This window comes from Tiliqua scincoides, chromosome 3 (assembly GCF_035046505.1).
Source record: "Tiliqua scincoides isolate rTilSci1 chromosome 3, rTilSci1.hap2, whole genome shotgun sequence".
NCBI lineage: Eukaryota > Metazoa > Chordata > Lepidosauria > Squamata > Scincidae > Tiliqua > Tiliqua scincoides.
Window position 1 is genome coordinate 39970499 of NC_089823.1, and position 12099 is coordinate 39982597.

Genomic DNA, 12099 nt, shown 5'->3' on the forward strand with positions numbered 1-12099 from the left:
GATTGGTAATAAAGTTTCAGATTATAGTTATGAGCCAGTTCAATAGTTGACATTATTGATCTATAGAATGAGCACCACTTTAGAGATATAAAGCAAAAAGTCTTATTTAGCAGAGAAATCCTTGCACTTGGAGTCACTGTGACTTGTAGACTTGGGAGTCTCCAAACAAGGTTCATAATAGCTTATGGTTGAAGTCTCTCTTCATGACTTCAGGGCACACAGTCTAGGACAATTTTTCAGATCACCCAAAACAGCAATTTGCAATTGGTCTAAGCTAGGCTAATTGGTTTTTATTTCTGTTTGAATCCAGTCAAGAGGTTGTATACGAAAGTTCATTAAATATATCCAAAGGAAGTTATGAAATGAAAACAGAATGTACAGTGAGTTCTATGCATGTTTACTCAGAAGTAAAGTCCCACTATGTTCAATAGAACTTAATTCTAGGAAAGTATGCATAGAACTGCAGCCTTACAGCCCAATCCTCTGCCTGAGAAGCGCCATTTGCTCATGTGCTGCTTGGGCAATGGTCGTTACAAATGTGCCAGAAGGAACACTGCAGTGGCTAGGAAGGAAGAGGTGCTAGGGGAGAGGCCAGCGCCAGTTGGCACTTGGCCTATGTGCCACTCCGACAAGATGCAGGAGCGTGCACTGGTAATTTCCCCATGGGGTGGCAGGGGGGCATTCCGGGAAGAAGAGAGGCAGGGAAAGGGGTGTTTCTCGACAGGTAGAGGGCAGCCACTTGGGCAGTTAAGCCCAGGAGGGGGCAGGGACAATGAAAGAGCCTGCTGCAAGATTCTAATCCTTTTCCTGTGCCTGAAAGTTCAACACAGGTTACTCAACTCTGCAACAGTGATTTCACTGGTAGAGATCCAAGTAGACCCATAGGGTTGTGGGGGTGCTTGATGGGGTAAGGGACCTGATATTCCTTTACCCTGAAGAGACACTTGCCTGCTTCTCCTGTACCATAGGATACAGCAGCGGCCATTTCAGTGCCACTGTACCATGGGGTGGGTGGGAAGCATAGGATTGGGCCCTCAGTCAGGACTAACTAAAGTTAAAACAAACTCTTTCTTTCCACATAAAGGTTACAAACCTGTAAAATTTAGGAACTGTTCATACTTTGTACATCAAAGATTCTCTAGTAAAGCCAAAGGGCATGAAGAAAAAATGTGTTTAGAAACAGAGGTGCTAGGGGCACTGCTACTGTCCAGAGCTGTGTTGTCTGTGAAAGACTGCGTTATAGTGAAATATATTTTAAGAGAGCAAGTCTGTTCTATAATGTACATTTATCAGTTTATGTTCCAATGATTTCTACTCAAATCAGAAGCATTTAATTTAGTTTATTTCACATGCTATTCATTGCAGTTTCATGGGAAAAATATAACCATAACAAAACATAATCAAGGATATTGATCAAGATATCAATGCTTTTGATCATTCTTTCACATTTCTTCTTTGTCAACAAATCATCCAGCATCTGATCTGAAAAATGGAGATTGTCAAGAAGGCTAGGCAAAAGAAGATCCACAAAACGTCCTGCCATAGCACCGTTGCCTGCATCGATAACATCCTGCAGCAGAAACATTTCATGCTTACTGGAATCCATTTCTAATACTATCGGTTATCATATCCCTTCCCATAAACCTATAGGTTAATCTCATCTCGTGTCTCATGATACACACCATATTCTTTCAGCTGTTCTCAGAAATCTGAATTAAATTATATCAGCCCAATTGAGGAAACATGTATTCATTGCTCATATAACAATCATGCTACAGTACTGCTCACTTCAAGTCACTAAACTGTGGGCTTACATGTGAACTATTTTTGCTTGAAAACAAGTATATAAATATTCTTAATAATAATGTTCATATGGGTAGTTTTTGCAATAATAAAAGAAACATGATAAAAGACTAATCAGACTGCCAGATAAGTTTAGAAATCTGAACATATCGGTTCAAAAAGGATGAAAGTGTCATGTTTATTACTTAAAGCATCTCCCTTATGTGCCATGTAACTTACAATGACTTTTTGGACTATGAGTAAATTTGTAAAAACCCAATTCTTCTCTAAAAATGAAAGCTTTTTTAATCCTATAAGGTATTTATGCATGTGAGTATCTTCATTATCTGCTTATAAAGAATGATACAATCCAACACAATAATAAATTTTCAGATAAATAAACATTAATAGAAATTTAGACCTGTTGTGGTAATTTCAGACTGCTTGTCTTTTTTTAACTGATTTATAAAAGCATAAAAAGTCTAGAACTCACAGTATTTGTAATAAATAAATATTCTTAGTAAAGCCAACTATGGGTTTTTGAAATATTACATAAAACATAGCAAAATAGCTTGCATATGTCATTTTCATATGAAGCAACCAGCAACAACACAATGAGACTGGTTGCTAGCTAGGAAGTGTCACAAAATGGCCAGGCTAGAAGTGAAGCAGGCAGCTATGTATGCACTCAAAGAAGTGGTTACAATTAAGCAAATTACACAGGCCAACACACATTTTGCTTCCTTACACCAATTCCTGGGTACATTTGGGGTGCCAATTCCAAAAATGGCATCCGTTTTGCCCTATCACATCTAGTTTTGGAGATTAGCCTCTTTAGTGAATGGTTCAAGCATCTTCCTCATGAGGAAGCCTACACCATGGCTTCCTCATGAGGAAGCTGCTTGAACCATTCACTAATGAGGTTATACTATATCTCCAAAACTAGACATGACAGGGCAAAACGGATGCCATTTTTGGAATTGGCACCCCAAATTCATATCAAACCACCATAAAGTTTGGGAAAAACTTTTCTGACCCTCAATTTTGTAGGCCTGTGTTATTTTCCTTGTGGGTGAACTGGCTTTGACAAAGAAGCTAGGGTAATGTGGTACCTCAAATATCTCCCTAAACAGCTCTAGGGCAAGACTTGCGCAGTTTTCAGATGCTTCCAATGTCTGGTTTGACCAATATACTAAGAAAACAGATGGTTCTGAAGGTTTGGATCGAGTTGCAAGTCTTGTGTTTCCATAGCTTGTCATACTTGGTTCTAATACTGCTTGACACAAGACATGACGGAGTTCTGTTATCGAACAGAAGGCAAGAAGTAACTCCAACACCTGTATAGAGAGCACAAGAACAGCGTTTCCCATCTTCACAAGCAAAATATTCTTTGTAGCACTATCCAAGACTGGCACAGGTCCCTACTGCAAAGTATATCAGACCCTATATTTTAGACTGAGAAAACACTTATCTAAAACACTTTATTTACTCAAGAAATATGACTAAACTAAAAAAGTTGGTTTGCTGTTAAGCCATTACTGCCCAACGTTGAATATATGCAACAGGGACCAAATGTGTACACCTGTGGGCTGGGCAGAAATTGAAACCTGGTTGTCAAGAATCCTACCACCTACACTGTAGATTACAGAACCTTATATACCAAGCTGCCTCCAAATCTGCTCCTCAGATGTATCCGGGGGGGGGGGGGCAGTGACTGCAGCCTCCAGGTTCTGCTTGTGAGCTTCTTAGAAGCATCTGATTGGACACTCTGGGAAACATACTGGACCTATAGTCTGACCCAGTAGGCCTTATGTTCTTATATGAAGCCATGCCACTGATCTATTTAATCTAGCATTGTATATTCTGATTGTGAGTGGCTCTCCAAGGACTCAGGCAGATGTCTTTCCCAGTTTTGTTATCAGAAATCCTTTAACTGGCAGTGCCAGAAATATAACCTTTTCAATGGTTACTGGCTGCTACAACCAGCTATGGCCTGCAAGCCAATCTCTGTGTCAAAGAAATCTCTTACATTTATATTTTAGAAATAATCATATGTGAAGAAGAAATCTAATATCAGAATAACCTTCACAGTTGTAACACAAACATTATACAAGGAGAAAAAGTGCACACATTTCTCCAATGTTCCAAAGGATATTTAGTTTTCTAAATTCTACAATTTAGAATACCCTCAGACAACTGTAGATATTACTTGGTCAACTGCATATATCAGTGATATCACACACTGCAGAAGTTTCCAACAGTATAGAATTCATTATTCTACAAGTTTTTTAAAAAGCCCAACACAGTAAAATAAGTCAAGTAATACACTTATCACTATCTAATCTCATATGAATATAATATTTTCTTAACATTTATACAGTGCTGAGTGTGCAAAACACTTCACTTGTCTTATCTTGAAGTCATCCTTACAACAACCCTGTTAAGTATTATTATTGCCATATTGCAGTTGAAGAGCCAAGGCTGAAATGGAGTTGATCACCAAAAGCCTCTTAGTGAATTGCTGACAGAGAAAAGATTCTAACTGGACACTCTGATTCACAGCTCATCTCTTAACCTAGCTGTTCTCAAACTCAGGGACAGTTTGAGCCACTAAGTGTGTTCAGGGGCGGGGGAAAGACAGTGCCATGATCTGCTAGATGGTGCCACTTTGGAAGGGCACAGAGGCTTGCTGCCACTTACCAGAGGCTGTAGCAGCCTCCAGGGGGTGTGGGGAGCCCCTGCGCCAGCCTCCCCTTGCTGCAGAGACCATCAAAATAGCAATTGTGAGCACTTCCGGTTTCACGATTGCAATAGTGACAGGAACATTGGAGAAGTGTGTGCACCCCGGGAGGCTGCTGCAGACTGGTAAGTGGCAGTAAGTCCCTGAGCCCCTCCATGATCCAGTGGATCGCACTGTTGCCTTCCCCCACCCCTGCCCCTTAAGGGGGCAGAGGCCAGGGCTCTCAGGCTGGGGTGTCGCAACACCCCAGTTTGAGAACCACTGTCTTAACCATTATACAATGCCAGTTCTCAGGCATATGAATGCATGAAGCTGCCATACACCAAGTCATATCGGTATCATTTACGCTGTCTGACAGCAGGTCTCCAGCGGGTTCGATACTGATTCTTTCACAGCCCTGTATGCCAGGAATAGTCTGGGACATTTTGTATTCAAAGCAGATGCTCTACTACCAAATGTTCATGCTCATGCTACTGGTCCATTCCCAAGCATCTCTCTCTATAGCTGTAGTTATGACATGATGAAACACAACCCCAAGTGCCCAATACCTGTAGAAAGCAGTAACTATAATTGATGTTATTGCATTTTACTATATGCCAAGGTAGAATAGCTATTTAAACACATACAGTTAATGGTTGGAACTAACAACAGAATGCTGGTATTTATACTCTTAAGCTGTAATTTACACCACCATTTATCAATACGATACCTTTGATGAAGAATCAGGATCCCTTCCTTGAAGGAGGCCCAACACCTGATTGAGGCAGGATGTAAAATGTTCATACCTATATTGTTGGGGGGAGGGAAAATGGGTTAATCTCTTACTTTGTTGAAAGCATATGATCAAAAGTAGGATTTGAATTTTGGAAAAGCAACATAAGCTTTTAAATTTTCTAAAAAACTAGAACATTTTTAGCCCTTGTTCCTATCTTAAATTCAATTACTTGGATCCAGACTTGCATGATCAGAACTATGCTTGTGCAAGGGATGTTTCCCACTCCCAGCCTATTCATTGCAATTTATTTACTTCTTAATAGCTTGCCTTAGATTCTGAGGAAACACCAGAAAAGGCTAGAAACATGCTGCGGAGGATTCCCTTATCATTCTGCAGCAGCCTACATCCACACCATTCCCTGAGGGTCAACCAACCCTCAAGATCAATTTTTTGGAAGGGCTCAGAAGATCGCAGTGAGTAGGAAAGGGTGGGAATGATCCCTTATATAAGCAACATTGTGCTTGTGCATGTTTGATTCAAGTTGATAGGTTTAATGATCCCAAGGCTTAGTGTGCCAGCACAGATTGTGTACACCATAAATTAGTTAAGTGACACAAAATAGAACATCTCATCAGTGATGTAACCATGGCACTAGTGAAAGATATTTTAGCACAATTGCCAAGAACCTGAGTCGGACTGGGAAACAATCTCCTGGTACCTTAAGGGGTACACCAGATGCCTCCCCTGTTACCTGGTGATGCTCTAGTCCAGTGGTCTTCAACCATTTTCATTCCCGTAAGTTGCTGCGGCCCCACAACTGAGGCTTCACAACTCCATTGGAGCCCCAACCCCAAGGCTGAAGAAAACTGCACTAAAGATTTTGAAAATAAAAAGAGCATTTGTAGATACTGAATAAACATAAAACGTACTTGGTAAGATAATCTGCAATCTTAGGATTCTTCAAGAGATCCATGAGCAGATCAACAGAATACTTTCTTGTTAGTGTTCCATCACCATTCATAAGTATGTTGAATATTAACTGGAAAGTCTGATGAATGTTTCTGGAATGGAAAAGCTAAACAAACAAATCTGATTTACAATCATAAAAATACTTTACAGTCACTGCACATCCAACTAAACCAGAACAAGCTATAAACCTGAAATGTGGTGAACAAAAAATGATTCAGAGGGACTGTGATATATATATATATATATCTAGATATAGATATATAGATACACTGACCCATACATTTATCCTGCACAGGATGTTAGTACAATTTCACCTCCTGTCACAACTATTCTTCTTGGAAAAACACGCATGCCTGATTATTTTAACACACAGATGCCCTTACCTTTTCTCCAACTTCTTCATTTAATGTAAGGCTTGATAAGATCGAAAGTGCAAACACAACCATTGTTAGACTACTGTTGGCCAGAAAGCTGATTACAGTGCGATAGAAATTCTTTACATTAGTCTGGTACAAAGAGAGAGAGAGAACAAAAATTACTGGAAAAATTTCTGTTTGACAACAACGTGCCCAGTGTAAGTCAATACATTCTATGCTGTATCATTTCACTTAAATATTAACAGATTCTCCAATACCAAAAAATTAAGGTAATTTAAGTCAATAAACTAGCATGTAATTTTCCTTTCCATTATCAGTATCACAGAAAGTAAAATATTTGATTAAAAAAGGAAGCATACATATGGACCTTGCAGTACAAAGAACAGAAGTCCTGGATAAATAAATAAAAAATCAGATCAAGTTAATTAATGCTAATTCACAATAAGGCCTTTTATTGTCATTCCAAACTATAGCCTTCCCACAATACAATGCAAACAGCTATTTAAAAGTAGAGGAAGCTCAAAAAACCACTTTGTTAGTGTAGAACAATGCTGCCCTTCGCTATGGCTAATAAAAATCACTGCTATACGCATGGATCTCCCCACATACATTTCTTACCAGGGCTTATATGCTCATGTACTGATCAGCAAATCTTCAGCAGTATATAAGCTAGGATAATTGAATTAATCATTTGGATTATTGAATTAACAAAAACTATTAGTGCAACCCTATGCATTCTTTGTAGGTATAGATATAGAACATGGAATGTTTGCTTCTTTTTTTTAGGATGAATTGCCCATTAACATTTAATTCAGTGTCCACTTAGGACAACTGAGATATATTTTCTCCATGTTTAGAGCAGCAATTTTCAACCACTGTGCAGTGGCAAACTGGTGTGCCGCAGATGGTCCACAGGTGTTCTGCAGGACATTGGGGAGGGTCACTTATTAATAGGGCAATTGGGGGATTTAAGCCCCCTACCAGCAGCATCAGTAATAAAACTGATGGTGTGCCTTGACAATTTTAGTGCCTTGTTAGTATGCCGTGAGATGAAAAGCTTTGAAAATAGCTGATTAGAGTTTAAGGAATCTTTGGATTTTAGGCATATTGATATAGCTCAGGGGTGTCAAACATAAGGCCCGGGGGCAGATGCAGCCCGCAGAAGCTTTTTATCTGGCCCTCATGCTCTCAGCTGCTGAGCAATGCTAAGGTGTTACTGCTGTAAGGGCAGCCCACTTGAAAATTGGGCTCTCTTATATCTTGAAATATTTGAAAAATACCAATTTTCAAGATTTGTGTATTTTCTCTTCTTTCTCTTTGCAGCTAATGAGTTTCTAAGTGGGAAAAAGTGCTTATTTTTGGTTATGACCTGTTTAATGACATCAATTCCTGCCTAATGACATAACTTCAGGGCCTCAGCAGGTATCATGAATGCTGTTCAGCCCTCAGTATGAAATGAGTTTAACACCCCTGATATAGCTAATGAAAAATTAAAACCTGTCATGCATCTCTCTAGCTATAAAGTGTTTCACCAAAATCAGGGTTGAGTTTTGTTAACAAAAACAAAATAAATTATATCCAAAAGTGCTGTAGAATGATCACTTTCTTGTTTACTTCTTTGTACTGGATTGGTGCAACTGAGGCTGCAATCCAATATTCAGTTGGGAGTAAGTCCCACTGAATTTAACAGGGCTGATTAGGCATGTGCTGGCTCCAATTTCATTAATATAAGATTGCATCAGCATATAATTAAGATAGGTAGAGAAGAGATGACTATTGCATAGATGGTAAACAAAGAAGTGTCCCAGATTTAAAAAGCAACATCTTTCAAACTCTTTTTTCTTCCATGTGTTTTGGAGGAAATTTCAGTGTTAATGTTGCTTTATAAGAAAAAAGATCCACTTTTTCACTTCTTCCCTTCCATTCAAAAGACTTCAATAAGGAAATTTCTTACCAGTGATTTGATATATGCTTGAATGGATAGATTGTGTCGACACAGATTTGCCATAAGTCCAAGGCACGGTATAGTTAATTCATCTTCCGAGGACTGGCTAAAATATAAGCCTCAAATAAGCAAATTGTTAAACACATTCAGAGTCAACATTTCTTTCCTTGCATAAATTTAACCTCTCAAATTGTTGTATCTCAGATAAACTTTTACCTTTCTATACAATTCAGTAGAATGGTCTCACATAAACACCACAAGTCATTTCTATTCTTTAAAGAAATTTACATAGAATGGTGAAAAATTTAGGGCAACTTTCTAGAAAGGACAATATTTACGGACACCCCTCTCCCCACTTATATAGCTATGTGTGATCAGCATGATTTTTGGTTGTGAAATTATAACACAACACACACAAATGGAACTTATTTATTAAACAAGAAAAAGGCTAACTGCAAGATGTAAGAATATCCCTTATTTCTACAAAGAGCTTAACAGCCCAATTTATTTTTCAAATTAAACTTCATTCTCACCTGAATAAGTCTCAAAATAGCTTTAAGGGCCTTGTTCTGTCTAGCACTGTACAAGCTCAACACTAAAGACATCTGTGAGTTTACCCCACCACAGCATAGCTAGACAAAATGAAAGCCATTGTATCACATTAGAGGATAAAACTCTCTGGTCTCTGTATGCTGGTTTGCCTTACACACATGGTGTGTACAGTTGGAACCTGATGGAAACCTGATGGAACAGTTTCAACAGGAAACTTTTATGCAATAGTAAAACAAAAAGCTGATTAAAGGAATCGTGCTTATCATTATTATGTCAGTGTACATCAGAACACAGTCCGGTGAATGATCTGAAAGTGCCCGATATAGTTTTGTCTCTTAAACCGTTTGGGCCTGATGAGGATCTATATGGAAGACTGCTTGGAATCTTAAATCATTTTCTGTATGAAGCATGGCAAAAACCACTAAAAGTCAGGTATATGTTCACCAACACATTATCTGAACTCCAAAAGAGTTACAAGCAGCAGCACAATTCTAGGCACATTTATTCAGAAGTAAGCCCTACGGTGCTCAATATAGCTTAGTGTTTAGGATTGCAGGGCACAATACTATCCAACTTTCCAGCACTGGTGCAGCTGCAATGCAGCCCTTGAGGAAACAAATGTTCTCTTACCTTGTAGAGTCCTCCATAACTACCCTCCCACCACAGGATGCAGCGCATATCCCATTGGCATGGCTACACCAGGGCTGGAAGGTAGGATAGAATTTGGCCGTCAGTTGGTTAACATTGGAAGGTACTTACATACGATGCATAAGGAATGAAATTAATTCTTCAACGTTAGAACTGGCATTGAATACTCTGGTATTGTAGGTTAGTTTCTGAAGCAGTTGAATACTCTGGGACATGAAAAATAAACCAATTGTACATATTCAATATTTACCTAAACGTGTTACAAGAAAGAAGTAACTTCTTGAGATTCAAGTTGCATAGAAAATATTTCTTGGCCCCAACACTTGTTTTGCGTTCCATTTTCAAATCTGAAACTAGATTATGCACTGCTTCTGAACTGCATAGAAATTACAGCAGTAGGTATAAACAAAATAGTCATCTTGTGATATTAAACTACTCAAGTACAGATGTGAAAATGTGGCATAAAAGGGAAAAATATCAGTGGTTGATTAAAAATCAGTTAGGGGATTTATTACCCAGTCTGTTTTGATTTTAGTGCAGCACGAACAAAAGATAATCATTATGTAATTGATACTGATGTCTACACAGTATTTCCTACTCCAAAGAAGTTGAAGAAAAACAATTGTTACATAGCTGTTGTATGCAGATCTAAGCTGCAATCAAGATTTAAAAGCTAGTAAAAGAAAAATTTTCTATTTAAATCAATTAAGGCTGCTAAAAAATCGTTTCTGCATGTTGTATCTATTTGAAATCTTTAGAATGGCTTGCCCTGTACACTTTTTTGATAATTACGCTTGCTTTTTAGCATGATCTAAAACAGGGGTCTCCAAATCCTGGCCCAAGGGCCAAATGCCAAATTTTTTTTCCAGCCCTCAAAACTGCACCAGATATTTGATGCGGCCCTCTTGTCAAAAAGTTTGGAGAGCCCTGAATCTAAAGTAATATCACCATGCAGCAAACTTCCTGAAGCCAAGTTGGTTTGGCTGAGTGATTGGATGGCAGCACCTGGGAATTTTTATATATCTCACCTAAGTACCACAGTAGAAGGTGGGATATAAAAGTTATAAATAAAAACAAACCTCTAGAATACTTTTTTTTAACATTAAGCATTAAATATTTCATTCTCTTACCTGTAGCAATACTGGATCAAGAAGATTGACAGAACTCCGATGAATCACACCTGCGAGAACACTACACAGACTGTAAGTATTCTGAAGAACTTCTCTGGCCTCATTGTCTAGAACTAATTTGAAAACACATATGTGATACACACACAACACTAAGATTATAAAAACAAGCAGCAACATGTCGAGGAAAAAGATCAGAAAATCTTTCTAAATGGCATACAATAGTTTCCTTCCCCATAGTTAATAATATTTTAATCAGAACTTTAACACATACATGCTTGATGTTCTTAAAGCGTTAAAAAGACACTAATTCAATTCAGTAAATAAAGAAAATTTTTTAGTTGCTTTTGTATTTCAATTACTGCACTTTAGGAGCCAAATCCATTTTAAAACAAAAAGTTGACTTATCAGTCTTTTTTGTTCCCCTCTAGCCTTCATGTCTCCTCAAAAGCTGTTGTATCTTCAAGAAACTTACAGCACAATCCTATATAGATTTACTCAGAAGTAAGTCACACTTTCCAAAGAGGTTACTTTCAGATAAGTGTATATCGAATTATAGACATAGACACTCCTGGGAGTAAGCCCCACTGAACACAACGGGACTAACTTCTGAGCAATGTGCATAAGATTGCACTGAAAGCAATGCTGCCGTATCTTTAATGGAACACCATGTCTCATCACCACATACACACTAGTATTCATACCATCATGCCAATTTTGCACTTATTGTTCCTCATTACAGCAAAATCATTTTCTGACTTAATGATACTAAAGTGTTTTCATATCACGCAGCACAGAAGAATTGCAATACTTTAATGGGTTTGGTTGTTTTACAAAATGCCACCTCCGTTCTAGAAAGTGCTGTTTCAAAGATCAGAGAACTCTCTTTCATATTATACTTCACATGCGATTTCTGACCCAGCCACACAGGAAAGTGTGCAAGAAATCACACCCAACTATGTGTAGCACAATATACTCCCCATAGCAGTGAAGCAGACTGAATAGGCAATTCAAATACCTTTATAGCTTACCTAGTTGAGAGAGCAAGCCAACCACTTTCAGGGTCAACTGAGGGCTTATATTTGGGTCTTCAATTAGTTCTACCAAACAATTCAGACATTCATTTGGTAAAACTTGGTTTGATGCAAACAACCTTGTCAGCTTCAATCCTGAGATAACCTAACATAAAAAGAAAATATATGCTATCTAAAATGTAATATATGGTCTGATCTAGAAGTTACCCA

At 38.3% G+C, this 12099-nt stretch overlaps 1 protein-coding gene across 1 annotated transcript in view; it reads right to left on the reverse strand.

Moving 5' to 3' along the window:
• The window catches only part of CIP2A (cellular inhibitor of PP2A), a 36639-nt gene that overhangs the window by 16738 nt on the left and 7802 nt on the right, over positions 1-12099 (reverse strand). Inside the window, exons 2-10 of the mRNA XM_066620359.1 lie at positions 11887-12034; positions 10859-10971; positions 9840-9934; positions 8538-8634; positions 6590-6712; positions 6167-6312; positions 5232-5307; positions 2895-3119; positions 1411-1570 (exon numbers count right to left, since the gene is read on the reverse strand). Of these exons, the coding sequence (XP_066476456.1) occupies positions 1411-1570; positions 2895-3119; positions 5232-5307; positions 6167-6312; positions 6590-6712; positions 8538-8634; positions 9840-9934; positions 10859-10971; positions 11887-12034 (1183 nt within the window). The remainder of the gene's footprint in view (positions 1-1410; positions 1571-2894; positions 3120-5231; positions 5308-6166; positions 6313-6589; positions 6713-8537; positions 8635-9839; positions 9935-10858; positions 10972-11886; positions 12035-12099) is intronic.